This window comes from Ipomoea nil, unplaced genomic scaffold (genome assembly GCF_001879475.1).
Source record: "Ipomoea nil cultivar Tokyo-kokei standard unplaced genomic scaffold, Asagao_1.1 scaffold1407, whole genome shotgun sequence".
NCBI lineage: Eukaryota > Viridiplantae > Streptophyta > Magnoliopsida > Solanales > Convolvulaceae > Ipomoea > Ipomoea nil.
This window is the reverse complement of record NW_017617835.1, coordinates 2,077,007-2,092,983: the sequence shown is the minus strand read 5'-3', so window position 1 is coordinate 2,092,983 and position 15,977 is coordinate 2,077,007. Positions and strand designations below refer to the sequence as shown.

General features: G+C 34.0%; 2 protein-coding genes across 7 annotated transcripts; one reads left to right on the top strand and one right to left on the bottom strand.

The window, feature by feature from the left end:
• Positions 1-4: 4 nt before the first annotated feature.
• On the bottom strand, positions 5-15,037 carry LOC109186670 (putative B3 domain-containing protein Os03g0621600). Of its 6 annotated transcripts, none has more exons than XM_019336763.1 (7): positions 14,966-15,037; positions 2,237-2,320; positions 1,540-1,792; positions 1,337-1,435; positions 1,039-1,185; positions 597-697; positions 5-459 (listed from the first exon to the last, which is right to left on the bottom strand). In XM_019336763.1, the coding sequence occupies exons 2-7, from the start codon at positions 2,303-2,305 to the stop codon at positions 193-195; spliced, it is 936 nt and encodes a 311-aa protein (XP_019192308.1). In that variant the 5' UTR covers positions 2,306-2,320; positions 14,966-15,037; the 3' UTR covers positions 5-192. The 6 variants fall into 6 exon arrangements, with proteins under 6 accessions (XP_019192308.1, XP_019192306.1, XP_019192311.1 ...); XM_019336761.1 differs by lacking the exons at positions 1,540-1,792; positions 2,237-2,320; positions 14,966-15,037 and adding exons at positions 13,439-13,561; positions 13,832-14,084; positions 14,205-14,396; XM_019336766.1 differs by lacking the exons at positions 1,337-1,435; positions 1,540-1,792; positions 2,237-2,320; positions 14,966-15,037 and adding exons at positions 13,472-13,561; positions 13,832-14,084; positions 14,205-14,396 and having other exon boundaries at positions 1,039-1,164.
• On the top strand, positions 4,421-5,413 carry LOC109186673. Its single transcript, XM_019336768.1, has 2 exons — positions 4,421-5,124; positions 5,160-5,413. The coding sequence occupies exons 1-2, from the start codon at positions 4,465-4,467 to the stop codon at positions 5,160-5,162; spliced, it is 663 nt and encodes a 220-aa protein (XP_019192313.1). The 5' UTR covers positions 4,421-4,464; the 3' UTR covers positions 5,163-5,413.
• Positions 15,038-15,977: the final 940 nt, after the last annotated feature.

Below are 15,977 nucleotides of genomic sequence, written 5' to 3'. Positions count from 1 at the left end.
GTTTTAGGTAAAAGTTGCAGAAATTCTTAATGATTTGAACACATGTAACATTACATCAACAATTTCAATAGTTGACTCGCACTTTTCTACTAAGTGGGTAGATTTCCCAACTCACATCATAATGCCCTACTACTAGAGTTTCTTATCCAAAGTGTGAGTTTTTAAAACAGTTCAACAAAAAAGATCTCAAGACTAGGTTGATTTGCGAAGAACATCAACATCAAACACAACACCATTTGAACTGCCTTCTGTGCTGCGGAGTTTGAAGGTGCAGATCTCTCCTACTTTCAGATCATTGCCTGCAATGAACTCGGACCATCCCCTAGAAATGATAGTATATATCGTCCTCCCACCTCTGCAAACTTTAAGACTAACTTCTTGTTCACTGCATGGACCTTTCAGACATATTCTTGCATTGCAATAAAGGCCATTAGCTAGGCAAAAGTTGGCGGGTATGTGCTGAAATCCAACATATAAACAGAAGGGTAAGGAGCAAACAAGCAAAAACTGAAGCTTGTAATGGAAAAATGAGGGAAGTTTACAGAATCTCCAGTCAGTAAGTGATGAAAAAGTTTAACAGGACTCAAAAAACTTACCATATAAGGAGATCTACGTCGGATATTGTACTGTTTTATGCTTCTTACGAATTGTGAACGGTCCGTAGAAGACATATTCACAACCTTAGGGTTTCGCTTTCCTACCAAAGCAAGGAGTAAGCATAGCAAATCAACAAACAAAGACTTCATTTGACAATATTTTATTCCAATATGACATGTCATTCTGAATTAACAAACATAGGATTTTAAGTTTAATTCCTTCTAACAACATAACTGGAGACAGGTTAAATTTATCAAAGCAACCCACAAAACATGAATCAAAATAAGTACTCTGTATTTGTTAATGTAGAAAACAAAACGCAAAGCAAAGCAAAGTGTAATTCACTACTTCTGAGAAATCAAATCTAATAACAATCCAGTTCACAATCATATACTACAGTATTACCAAGAAAAAGGACTGTCAAGAGTAGATTTAACTCACTTCTAGTGACCTTCTTTGCATGATCATGTTTCTGAATTTTCACAGGGGAAGGCACTTCATCCATGTCCACTTCCACTTCATCTAGGTCCACTTCAAATTCCACAGAATCTTCACTGTCTTCTGCATTCTTTCCTTGTGTTCTTCCTCCTATAATAACAAGCATTAATCTTTTACTTCAAGATTCCAAGCTACAAAATTCACTACTTCTGAGAAATCAAATCTAAATAACAATCCAGCTCACAACCATATACTACAGTATTAACAAGAAAAAGGACTGTCAATAGTAGATTGAACTCACTTTTAGTGACCTTATCATGTGCATGATCATGTGGCACTTCATCTATGTCCACTTCCAGTTTCACAGAGTCTTCTGCATTCTTTCCTTGTGCTCTTCCTCCTATAATAACAAGCATTAATCTTTTACTTCAAGATTCCAAGCTACAAAATTCACTACTACAGTATTAACAAGAAAAAGGATTGTCACCAATAGATTAAATTTACCTTGGAAATCTTTCTCACAGCAAGTGGCACCCAACACTCTCACTTTAAAACTGGAGCCACCAGTGTGTTCAAACAGTAAAAGATCTGCATAACATATGTCATGCTGCAGGGCAAAAGCATCCCACCCCTTTGTGAAATAGAGCTCTCCTCCAAATGTATGGGTTTGAACTTCCCAGCTGCCCTTTTGGCTGGTTAACATCACTTGTTCAACCTCCTGTTCAACAAGTTTCTTGGAGATAATGGGTGGGAGCTCCTGTTCACCAAGTTTGTTTAAATAATAAAAAAAAATCACTTTAGAGCTAGACTCTTGAAAATATAGAAAGAAAACAGAGTGAAAATGGAGATAGAATAGCATACAAGTCTGGTTGGAGACCCATGAATGGCCATAAATCTGAAAAACAGTGGAAGTTTTTCACCCATTCTAACCAGAGGAGAAACTTGTAGTAAACTTGGGATTCAAAGTTACTGAGCTAAGTAAACCAGAAATGATAGGAAAAATGAATAGAAACAGGGAGGAAAGTGAGAAGAAACCTCTTGATGATATGAGAGGTATTTAAGCTCTCCCTATTCTCTTCTCAACACACACAACCAACGCAGAATTTCCCAGCTAATTAGACCTTTGTTTGTTTTTTTACCAGAAATGAGCTCAGACATGCAGTTTTACACACTGAAATCGCGATTCGCGATCTTGACTTACCAGAAATAGACACGCACCTCCTGCAATGCGGAAATAAATAGTACGCCCACGCTTTCCGTTTTCGTGCATTTTTGTCTTAAGTGCCTGAGAAAAAATCTGTGCGTATCAGCTCTGGACATGGAGGCGGCATGTCCCCCTGCAACTGTCCTTGTATTCTCATCCTTCGACCTCCTCCTTGCAGCAGCTCAAACAAACCCTAACAGGCCACTCCCCCACCTTCCTCCTCCTCCATCTCTCCATTGCTGCAGCTCAAACAAGCAATCTCGCCGTTGTGGTTTTGGATTAGGGGTGAGTGCGTGCTTAGTGGTGGGATTTAATTTGCAGATTGCAACTTTGATTTGTGGTTGGGTTAATGGAGTTTTTTGCTATTTTGGTCCCACGACTATAGTGGTATTGGCAGAATTGATCCACGACTTTTGAACTTTGCAATTTTAGTCCACGACTATTGATTTTTTTGCAAAAATGGTCCTTCCGGTCACTTTTCCGTCAAAATGTCACCGGAAGAAAAATTTTCCATTTTTAGCAGGGGTAAAATTGACATTTGACTTGTCTCCAAAAAATAAAAAAATAAATAAATTGGCGTTTGACTTAAAAATAAAACCCCCCCAATTTCCCAAACCCTACCTGCGAACAAGACAACAACAGTCACAAATAGTCGCTTGGATTTCGTGGCTTGATTCTCCAGTGCGAAAAATTCAAGAATGATTCCGCGTAGGTTGAGGAGTGATGGTAAGTTTTCAATGTCCAAACTTTTAGTTTGTAAAATATTTGTGTCTATATTTGTGGGTGTTTGTATGGTGTTATTGCTATGAATTTTGTTGATATGTCTATACTAGTTTACAGTGCATTATATACTTTTTGCCTAGTACGAAAAGTGCAGAATATGCTTTTATATTAAGTGTATTGCAAACTTGTAGTATTATAGATGGAGACCATGTGTTCTGGGGACCAGTAATCAATTTATAATGTTTACTTGTAACATGTGGCATGTGTTCTGTGAATGGGGACCACACTCCAGTGTCAACAGACCTTGGAGTTGTAAAACTAGAACAAATGGCTTAAATCAAGCAACAGACCTTGGAGTTGGAAAATTGGAACAAATGGCTTAAATCTAAATATTGTATTTCGAACCAGTAAATGCCTTAAATATGGTTCAAATATTCTTCACAACCATTGTGTGGCACCATTGAGTTACCATATGTTATTTTAGTACCCACAAACATTTCCTTAAAAATTTGTGATAAATATTTAAAATTGCCTAGTGAATTTGATTACAAGTGAACATATTGTTTTTGTTGTTTTGTTGTGCCAGCAATTTGATTACTATTATGTCTTAGCTAATTATTCATTTCTTCTTATAACAATTTGATTATTGTTTTTATAATTTAGGTGATAATGGTAGTGACGGTGATGCAAAAAGTGATGATACTGATAGTGAGTATGAAATAGATGGTAACATATCAAATATTGATGACTTTGAATTTGATCAGAATGTGGATTCTACAGTTGAGTTTGGTGGGGTAGAAGGTATTTCTAGTGAACCAGTTGGTGTGAATAGTTGGGAGAGAAATTTGGACGAACCTAATCTATCTGATGATGCATCATTAAAAGACTCAGATAGTGATGTAGAGGGTAGTAAGTGGCCTGTTTTTAGGGCAGCTACTGATATGAAAGAGCCTCATTTAATCCTAGGATTGACTTTTTCTAGCAAAGAAGAGTTTAAGGAAGCTGTGACCAATTATGCCTTTAACAATGGAAAAGATGTAAAAATTGTTAAGAATGACAAAGCCAGACTAGTTGTTAAATGTAGGGATAGTAGTTGTCCTTGGACAGTAACTTTAAGAAAGCAACAGAATTCTTTGAATTGGAGCATCCTTAGATTGACAGATAAACATGATGGATGTTGTTGGACTTCTGAGAATTCAAGAGCAACGTCAACTGTAGTTGCAAAGAGGTGGAGTAAGGAGATTGCACATCATGATGACTGGAAAATGGAAAAATTTAGGCAAAAGGTGTGTAAAGATGAAAAGTTTCATATTAGTACACATCAAGCTTATAGAGCAATGAAGAAAGCTAAAATTCAAATTATGGGTAATCTAGATGATAATTTCAAAAAGATTTGGAGTTACCGCCAAGAAATTATCAGGACTAATCCTATGACAATCTGTGAGGTGAAGCTCAGTGACAATGTTGAACTTTGTGGGGGAAACAGATTCCTTAGATTGTACATGTGTTGGGATGGATATAGGCAAGGTTTCAAATTTTGTAGGCCAATCTTGGGAGTGGATGGAACTCATTTGAAGTCTGGAATTGGGGGGTTAATTCTGACTGCAGTTGGACTTGATGCTAATGACTCAATCTTCCCTGTTGCATATGCCATTGTTGAGGGTGAAACAAAACAGTCTTGGGTGTGGTTTTTAGAATTCTTAAAAAAAGACTTAGAAATCAGTGAGGGGAATGAACATGAATTTACCTTCATGTCAGATAAACAAAAGGGTTTAATAGAAGCATTTGAAGTGGTTTTGCCTAGAGTTGAGCACCGATTTTGTGTTAGGCACCTTCATGGGAATATGAAGGTTGCGGGATTTCAAGGAAAGGCATTGAAGGATGCACTATGGGACTGTGCCAAAGCAACAACTGTGCCCAAATATACAACTGCACTTGGAAAACTTAGACAATTGGATGAGGATGCATATGTTTGGCTATCTAATAAGAGTCCAACAGAATGGAGTAGGTCACATTTCACAAGTGTTTCTCATTGTGATATGTTGGTGAACAATATTTGTGAAAGTTTTAATGCTGTAATTATTGATGCACGTAAACAACCTATCATTTTGTGCCTTGAATTAATCAGAAAGCAGCTAATGACCAAGCTATTTGCCAATAGGGAAAAAGTGAGTAAGTGGACTGGCAATATTTGCCCTAGGATTGTGGAGAAAGTTAAGATTATTGAGGAAAAAGCAGCTGGTTATACAGGATATCAATGTGACACATATTTATTTGAGATTGGAGGTATGTATGAGGCACAACATAGAGTGGATTTGCAAAGAAGAACCTGTTCATGTAGAAAGTGGGACCTCACTGGTATTCCATGTGAGCATGGTGTTCGTGCAATTTGGCTTAAGCATGGAAAAGGCCATGTAACTGACTACATCCACCCCTGTTATTCTAAAGATACATATTTGAAGATTTATGAAGGATGTATTAGACCAATGGCTGGCCCTGATGATTGGCCTATACGTGAAAGAAATCCACCCCTACCTCCTGTGTACACTGTCAGAGTAGGGAGGCCACAAATATTAAGGAAAAAGTCAGCAGGTGAGACAGCAAGTCACAAGATAAAAAATGATGGAGAAAGAGTGGCAAGGTCTCAAATAAAATTACATTGCTCCAATTGCAAACAGTCTGGCCACAATAATAGGAGATGTCCTAATGATCCAAGTTTGACAGAAAAACTGGTAATGCTTTAATTACTTTATTTTATTTATCTTTATATGTTTAGTTTAATAATTTTACTTATTGTTGTTGTTTTTGTTTAGAATAATCCCAGAAAAAGGGTGAGATCCAAGAAGCAACCACAAGTTCATAACAAAGCACAACCAACTGTTGAGAACACTTCAGAGCCAGTTGTTGAAAACACCACTGAGCCTAATGTTTACATTCCAGCTCCAATGGTAAGCAGTGGTTTATGATTTATGGTTTATGGTTTATTGTCTATGGTTTATGGTTTAATGTCTATGTTCTATGGTTTATGGTTTCAGGAAATGGGAGCCCGTGATGTTTTAACACAAGAAGAATATGATTTTGATATTGCTTTAAGTTCATTCAATTTGGATGATCTTATACTGCCAATGCAAGAATAAGCCCAATCAGATTCAGTTCAACCCCAAGGAGATTCGGATCAAGCCCCACCAGTTCAAGCACATGTAGAAACACTTCAAGCCCAAGTTCAAGCCCCACTAATTCAAGCCAAGAACAAAACTAATTTTAGAGTGAAACTTCCAGTTCAGAGAAAGTGTTCTACCAAATCTAGTTCCAAGTAAAATTGACTGATGTAATGGTTTATGGTTTTTTTGGTAATGCCAAAACTGTAATGGTTTTTATGATTCTTTTTGTAATGCCAAAACTGTAATGGTTTATGATTTTAGGCATGTTATTTTGTCAAACTATGATGCCAAAACTGTTGTTATACTGCCAATGCAGTTTTGTTGTCTTAAAATTGTAAACACTGATTATGGTTAATACATCAGACTGTTTATGGTTTCTTTGTCTATGGTTGATGGATTTTTGTCTATTGATGAGCATAACACAACAGAGAATTGATTGTGGGTAATCTAAAACAGCAACAAGGACAACATGCAGAAGATAATGTTGCATATCATATACAGTAGAAAGCATGGTGGAAGTATTAAATTTCACTTGATCACTAATGAACTACAATTTTTTTCTCATCATTCTACACGAGCTGTAGTTTCACAAGTAACATAATGATACAACAATGTTCAGCATTGACCATAGATCTGCCAAACTAAAATGATCCTACATATTTCTATTCAACAACATGAACATTCATAATGAGTAAAAGAAACAAGAGCATTAGTCATTTGCCTAAAATGCACACTAACCAACCTAATTTAAAACTCTTCCTAGTTACTGCAAACTTCATTATCTACAAACTTCATTCTCTGCTTTTCCATCACCACCATCTGCTGCAACTTTGCATTCTCTGCTTGCTCGTAAGCTTCTTCGAATTTCAGAATTGCTTGAGTCAACTCTGACTCGGACATGTCTGAATCGATAGGAGGCCTTCTCCGAAATGCATGTTTATGCTTCTGCTGCATCTGCAATGGCGTCTTGTTCGCAGGTAGGGTTCGGGAAATTGGGGGGGTTTTATTTTGTTTGTTGTTTTGGTGAATAAGAGGAGTAGTAAAGTCAAACGCTAATTTATTTATTTATTTTTTTTTGGAGACAAGTCAAATGTCAATTTTACCCCTGCTAAAAACGAAAAATTTTTCTTCCGGTGACATTTTGACGAAAAAGTGGCCGGAAGGATCATTTTTGCAAAAAAATCAATAGTCGTGGACTAAAATTGCAAGGTTCAAAAGTCGTGGATCAACTCTGCTAGTGCCACTATAGTCGTGGGACCAAAAGTGCAAAAAACTCTGGGTTAATGGGTTTGCAACTTTGACACCCCCTTTTGTTTTGTTTTATGTACTTTTACTAATATCATCATCCAAAGCGATTCCTGGTTAGATGGATTAATGACCCTCTTTTTAATGCTACTAGTGGCGTAATTTGAATAATATTATTTTTGAGTGTAAAAATTGAATGAAGAGAAATTGGAATGTGAAATATTGTCACGTTTTACGGAAACAAAATCAAGTGGTTGATTGGCTGGCGATAAATCAAGGAGTTAAATCTGATTTAGTTTTGTTAAATTTTTGCCCGAATGCAATTCTCGCAAAGTTTGTCTATAGAAACTGTATAGGGAGTTCGTTCGCCCATAGCGACTGACTTTGTTGTTTTTGGTATCCGGGGCTTCGCCCTTTCCTTTGTTCAAAAAAATAAAATAAAATAAAAATTTGTCCTAACATGACACTATAATATGATTTTTAATTATTTATAATTTTATATCATCAATTTATTTGGAGATGTCAATCTTAGCACGAAACTAATTATTTAACCGATAAAACACACAATGTTTAGGAATATGGCACCAAAAAACAAAAAACAAAAAAAAAAAACAAAAAAAAAAACAAAAAACAAAAAACCAAAAAAAAAAAAAAAAACAAAAACAAAAACAAAAACAAAAAAACAAAACAAAACAACACAAAAATTAGCTCGATAAAAAATCAATTCAATAAGAGCGAAATTAATAAGTCTAATGGCTTGAAATTTAGTAAGATAGCCTAATAGCGCGAGTCACTTAATACCACTTTTTTTTCTACGAGTGATGTGGACAAATTTTATATGAAGTTTATACGTAAGTTCATCTTTAATATTTTTAAAATTTTAACAAATATATTATTAAATTTATTTAAAAAATAAAATAATTTTATGAAAATAAATAATGAAAAATAAAAAATTTATTACACAATATATTAATTTTCACATTGATAATTTCAAGTGAATGTTGGGTCTATTACTCTATTGGCATGTTGAAGCACACAAAGTCGACAATGCCTCCACTGAGGCTCGATCTCGTGACTTCCCACATGAAAAAAATGATTACATGTCATTTGAGTACAAAATGTAAACTAAGGCATTCTTAACGGTTTAATGTATATATAAATAATTTTTGAGTTTTTAATCATTTTTCGATTTTGACATTCTCATAATGAATAATTAGAAAGCAAACGAACCAAAAAATAAAATAAAAAATCTCTAATTTAAAAATTAAAATTACAACGTGACATGATTAAAATCATAATTTTATTTCATTAATTATGCCTAAATTGTAGACTAAGGTATTCTTGTGTAATCACTAATCGACATTACAATGAACCTAACATTTACGGGAAATCATCAATGTGGAAGGGTTTTTTAAAAAATATTTGGGAAAATTTACAAAATGACCCATTTGTCCTCTAATAATTTGGCAAATCAAAATAAATATTTAATGTTAACAAAATTTATAAGTAATTGATTGAAACAACCACTTTCAACATAATTAAAGGGAAAACTAGAACTATAATTTATGGGATGAGTCTACAATTTAAACATAATTAATGTATTAAAATTATCATTTCCTCAATATATAAATTAATAAATGTATGGTATTATTATAAACATATTTCTTTTAGTTACATGTCTTTGATTGTCTTGTTTTATTTTAATATTTTAGGTATAAACGAAATGTTTCATACTTGTATAATATTTTAAATTAGAGTTAATTTCAGTTTTGGTTCTATGATTGTTGGAGTCTTGTTAATTTCAATCTACGACTTTTAAAATTGTCAATTTAGTACATTAACTATTCAATTTTTATCAATTTTGATCACTCCAGTCAAATTGCCGGTCAAAACTCACCGAAAAATATTAATAGGTAAAATAAAGAGGGTATTTTAATCTTTTTACTTATCTTTTCTTTCGTCTTTAAAATACCCTCATTATTTTACCTATTAATATTTCCTGGTGAGTTTTGGCCGGCAATTTGGGCGGAGTGACCAAAATTAATAAAAATTGAATAGTTAAGGTACTAAATTGATAGTTTTGAAAGTCGTGAAATAAAATTAACAAGACCCCAATAGTTATAGGACCAAAAGTGAAATTACCTCTTTTAAATTAATTGTTACATACTTGAAAATGCTTTTGAGTTGGAGTTGGAAAATGGAGATTTAGATTCATTAAAAATGATGTTTAAATTTCTATTTAATAATATAAAATGTGCTATTTTTTAAAAAAAATTCTCATTATTATTTACAAAGTAGTATCTACATGTATTTTTAGTCCAAAATATCTAAGCCTCCACCATCGATGTTTGAACGTATGATCACCCATTTGGAATGATAACTGAGATGCCATAACATTACAAGGTAGTTGGTAATGTGCTAGTTTATTAAAATTGAAAGTATAATGTTAATTTTAAAATGTCACAAATTTCAGTTGAACCCGTCTAATAAGCTCGACAACCCGAGATTTTATGATTAAGGCAACAAATGTTGAACCTCACAAAAAATGATAAGCCCGAACCAATAAACCCAACAAGATTAGTCCAAAACTGAGTGAGCTAGCCCGATTGACATCCCTAAACTTATTATATTTCCCCATGAGTTATATACTTATAACACTTTTCCCCCTGAATTATTCAAGTGGTTGTTTTTCCCCCTGAAATGTTAAATGGACATATTTATCCTTAAAATACATATTTAAAATAAATATTTCATTTATTTTTCTTCTCCAACAAATTATGACAGCAATTTGATTCAAACCAAACAGACACTATAGCAACCAAATCGAAATATTCCAATTATAATTTAGAATGGAAACCCGATGTTTCGAGTTTATTAAAATCGTGAACCTGAACGGGCCGGTTCATGTTCCGAACTGAAAAAATAATACATTTATTGTTGAATTTAGACTATTTTAAAATAAAAAATAAAATTTTAAAATAAAGAAGGTTCAAAATCGCGAACCGGATCCGGAACCGCTGGTTCACGGTTCAGGATTCAATTTTTTTGATTCATAATCTTAATAAACGGAAATTCAAATATTGGGTTCTGAATCTGAATCATAACTGGAAACTTTTAATTCGATTGTTATAGTGTCCGGTTCAATTTGAACCGAACCGTGGTCATCCCTACGTATGCGCAATAATTTGTTGGAGAAGAAAAATAAATAAAATGTTTACTTTAAGGGTAGAAATGTCAATTTAATATATCAGAGAGAAACACCATCACTTTTAGAATAATTGAGGGAGATAATGTGCTTACATAAATAATTCAGGGGGAAAAAGTGCTATAAGTATATAACTCAGGGGAAAAAGTGTCGCTTTCACTTCTTAAAATTATTTAAAATGAAAAAAGAAAAATGATGGTTTTAATCCATTAATTATGCCTAAATTGTATACTAAGGTATTCTTTTTTTTTATTTGAAACCAAAAACTTAATTCATTAAATCATGTGTAAGACAGTTTTCAAGGAACATTGGAGGGGCATCTAACCACTCTCCATAACCTGACTCCGAAAATGCTTCTCTAGCAACAATGTGGGTGGCACAATTCGCAGATCGTCTAACAAAACGGAATTGCACATCGTGTATGAGCGATGTCAATTCTTTAATATCCTCTACTAAAAGACCAAACGAAGAATTAAAAGAGGAAGATGTTAGGGAATAAAAAACAGTCTGGGAGTCCATTTCTACATCAATATTACCCATTCCAGTATCTTTAATCCAGCTCAGAGCTTCACGTAAACTGACTGCCTCAGCCTCATTAACAGTGTAGACACCTGTTAAACTCATATTCTTCGCAGCCATGAAAGTTCCATCATGATCCCGCAGCACCTACCCCAAACCCATAGAATTCGTTGTTGTGTTTAGAGTAGCATCTGTATTGAGTTTTAGTCTCCCTACTGCTGGCCGTATTCATCTATCTTCCCCAGTGCTCGGATTCCCTGCATGTTGTGTCACATTCGCATGCTGCCAATTCTGCCAGAAGGTTATAGCCCTGCGTAGCATAACATCCATGTCAAACACCACCCCTTGCTAAACATGCTCATTCCTACTACATCAGATTCCCCAACAGGCCATGACAAACTTAGCTAGATAATCACCATGCAAGACTTTAATCAAACCAAAGAACCAATCAGTGATGTTACCATTGACAACTCCAACCGATGGTATGCCTAAACTGCTTCGGATACGCACGGCCTCGTGACACTGTGCAAAAATATGGCCAGCTGACTCAGGTTGTCCCTTGCACATATGACATAACAGTGCACAATGGATGTTTTTAGTCTGTAAGGCATCTCTCGTGATGTTTTTTTTTAGACTAAGGTATTCTTGTGTAATCAACATTACAATAAACCCAATATTCACAGAAAATCATCAATGTGAAAATTTTTATTTTTTTAATATATGGGAAAATTGACAAAATGACCAAATTACCAATTTGTCCTCTAATAGTTTGGCCAATCAAAATAAATTTTTAATGTCATCAAAATTTATAAGTAATGGTTTGAAACAACCACTTCCAACATAATTAAAGGAGAAAAGTTGTATAAAGCAATAATCTATTGATTGAGTCTACAATTTAAGTATAACTAATGTACTAAAAAAATCATTTTTTCAAGATACAAATTAATAAATGTGTTATTATTATAAACATATTTTTTTTAGAGTTACACGTCTTTGATTGTCTTGTTTTATTTTAATATTATATGTATAAAAGTTTGAGACATATTCACAACTTTAGGTTTTCGCTTTCCTGCCAATAGTGCTGTCAATACGAACTGGCAGGACAGGACAGCAAAAAAAAACCCACTCCTTGACGGCCCTAAGTTTTACTAACCTAGATCACCCCACCCTTGGCCCCCACCCCAAAACCCCTTTTTTTTTGGTTTATTGTTTTGCTAAATTTTATCAGTTGTACACACAAAACTAATTAAAATAACTTGAATACATAATTCACATAAAACATAATTCATCAAACATTAGACATTACATAATTGAAAATACATCACAATAATTATAAAGTTCAAAGTCCATAGTTCATCAAACATTAAACCTAACAATACTCCATGGTTCATCAAACTCACTAGTCACAACTCACTACTCCAAAGTCCATAGTCCCTACCAATAGTTCATCAAACATTAAACATAACAATAATTTTAAAGTGCATAATCTAAAATTATAAAATACACAAAATCACAAGTCCATAATTCATAAAACATTAGACATTTCATAATTCAATTCATCTTCTTCATCTCCTTGACGCATTAATGCCTTCCAAATCTCCTTGGTTCCATTTTTTTTTACTTCTACACTGCAATAAAATAATAAAGTCTAAAATAAACACACATTCAATAATACATTAATACACTAAACTCTAAAAAATATTGAATACACTTTAATGTATAATTTAGACATTGCAGTCTGTAAACAGTTTGTATATAATTTATATAAACAAACAGTCTACCATGTACATAGTACTGTAATATTTTACACATACTCCTTTGTTTTAAAAATCATTACAAGTATAACTTCTTGTAGTGGATTAACAGCAGAATCACCAGGTCTCTGTCTTCTTCACAAACAGTTTGTGTAATTTATGTAGTTTATATTTATATATAATCACTCTAAAATATATCATTTAGACACTGCAAACAGTTTGTATAATTTATATAACTATATAATATAAACAGTCTAAATTATATAGAGTCTAAACAAACAGTAAAACAAATAAGTCTAAATTATATAAATTATACAAACAGTCTAAATTATACAAACATAGGATTTGAAGTTTAATTCCTTCTATCAACATAACTGGTGCATACAGGTTAAAATTGATCAAAGCAGCCCACAAAACATGATTCAAAATAAGTACTCTGTATTTGTTAATATAGAAAACAAAACGTAAGGCAAAGTTAATTTCAAGTGTAACACACTACTTCTGAGAAATCAAATCTAATAACAATCCAGTTCACAACCATATACTACAGTATTACCAAGAAAAATGACTGTAAACAGTAGATTCAACTCACTTTTATTGACCTCCTTATCATGTGCATGAGCATGATCATGTTTCTGAATTTCAACAGGGGAAGGCACTTCATCTATGTCCACTTTCAGTTTCACAGAATCTTCATTTCCTTGTGTTCTTCCTCCTATAATAACAAGCATTAATCTTTTACTTCAAGATTTCAAGCTACAGAATGACTACAGCAATGATCAAACCAAATTGTAATTCGTCCAGAACTTGATTCAAAACAACTATTTGTTAAAGGTAAAATCAAAAATTATAAAGCAAAGTTAATTCAGGTGTAACTCATCTACTTGTAAAGAAGCAAACCTAATAATAATCTCATTCATAAATCATAATTAAATACTACAGTATTAACAAGAAAAAAGGATGGTCAAAAGTAGATTCAATTTACTTTTGAAATCTCTCTCACAGGAAGTGTTACCGAACACCTTGACTTTAAAACTCAAGTCCCCAGTGTGTTCAAAGAGTAAAAGATCTTCAACACATATGCCATGTTGCAGGACAAATTCATCCCACCCCTTTGTGAAGCAGAGCTTTCCTCCAGATCTATGGGTTTCAACTTCCCAGCTGCCCTCTTGGCTGGTTAACAACACTTGTTCAACCTCCTGTTCAACAAGTTTCTTGGAGATAATGGGTGGGAGCTCCTGTTCACCAAGTTTGTTTAAATAATAAAAATAAATACAAAACAAAACAAATCACTTTAGAGCTAGACTCTTGAAAATATAGAAAGAAAACAGAGTGAAAATGGAGATAGAATAGCATACAAGTCTGGTTTGAGACCCATGAATGGCCATAAATCTGAAAAACAGTGGAAATTTTTCACCCATTCTAACCAGAGGATAAACTTGTAGTAAACTTGGGATTCAAAGTTACTGAGCTAAGTAAACCAGAAATGAGAGTGAAAATGAATAGAAACAGGGGGGAAAGTGAGAAGAAACAGACTAGCTCTAGATGATATGAGAGGTATTTAAGCTCTCTCCCTATTCAACACACACAACCAACGCATAACTTCCACCTTTGTTTGCTTTTTTGCCAGAAATGATCTCAGACTTGCAATTTTACATACTGAAATTGCGATTCCCGATCTTGACTTACCAGAAATAGGACACGCAGCACTGCGAAAATAAATAGTACGCCCACGCTTTCTGTTTTCGTGAAATTTGTCTTCAAGCATGCCTGAGAAAAAAGCTCAGCGTATCAGCTCTGGACATGGAGGCGGCATGTCCGCCTGCAACTGTCCTTGCATTCTCTATAGATTGCGTGAACAACTTGATTTATTAATCAGAAGGAAGCAGTTTATTAACCAGAAGGAAGCAGGCTAATAGGCTATGAAAAGCAACAACACAGACCTATTCTACAGGATTGGAAAATAAACACGGAATCAAAAATAATGTAAGCAATTAATCCTCGATATTCTCATCTCTGTTTTCATTTTCTACATTTTTATAATAATATCCCAATAAAAACCTCTAATTAACTGTTTGAACTCATTAAAATGATACAATTTGAACTTTTAAAAACTAACCTATAATTACTGATAACACTGCAATTTGTGGCTTTCTCTCTAAAAAATTGTCTCCTTTCTCCAGCTTAAGGTCGGCTCCTTCCTCTTCCTCCGGCGGCGCCGTCTGGTTCCTTGCTCTTCCTCCTCCACCGCCGCAGCATTCTTCCTTTTTTTTTCCCTCCTTCGACCTCCTCCTTGCAGCAGCTCAAACAAACCCTAACAGGCCACTCCCCCACCTTCCTCCTCCATCTCTCCCTTGCTGCAGCTCAAACAAGCAATCTCGCCGTTGTGGTTTTGGATTAGGGAAAGCCTAGGGGTGCGTGCGTGCTTAGTGGTGGGGTTTAATTTGCAGATTGCAAGTTTAAATTATCCCATTTTATAATTGTCTTCAATAATACTTTGTAACAAAATTATCAATATTACCATGTGACGAGGTGACACGGAGTGATTTCTGCTATGCAATAAGTTAACTGTTCAAAATAATATATGAATTAGCATGGTTCCAGTAGGCCCTAGGTGCTAGTCGGGTGCCCTGACAGCGCCTAGCGCCTAAGCGGAATCTAGGCGGACGCAAAAAAAAACAGTGATAGATTTGCAGTTTTACAATTTTAATGAGATTGTTTTCAATATTTAATCAAATAACACATCCAAATAAATGAATTTAATGATAATTCATAAGTCATAACATCAAAACAATGATTTTCAAAAAAAAAAAACATTAAAAATATTAAAAATTAAAAATACTCAAATACTTCAATCATCCAAAGATTCAAAGTATCAAACTAGTCTACGAGTATATATATATATATATATATATATATATATATATATATATATATATATAATTACATTCAGGTAAAAACACTTGTTAAAATACAAACCTGTGGACAATTTGGGACCGTTGGATGGTCCAGATTGTGGCTGATTATTTCGCGCGTGCGGGGGTTTTTACGTTAAGTGTTTTTTTTTTTTTTTTTTTTTTTTTTTTTTTTTTTTTTTTTTTGGTAGGGGGTTATTTGTGGTATTTTGGTTA

Coding starts and splice junctions, on each gene's coding strand:
- LOC109186673 (XM_019336768.1), top strand. CDS start 4,465: ATGTGTTGGGATGGATATAGGCAAGGTTTCAAATTTTGTAGGCCAATC.
- LOC109186670 (XM_019336761.1), bottom strand. CDS start 14,267: ATGGGTGAAAAATTTCCACTGTTTTTCAGATTTATGGCCATTCATGGG. Junction 13,562..13,831: donor CTGTGAGAGAGATTTCAAAA/GTAAATTGAATC, acceptor TTGTTATTATAG/GAGGAAGAACACAAGGAAAT. Junction 1,186..1,336: donor ACATGATAAGGTCACTAAAA/GTGAGTTCAATC, acceptor TTGTTATTATAG/GAGGAAGAACACAAGGAAAG.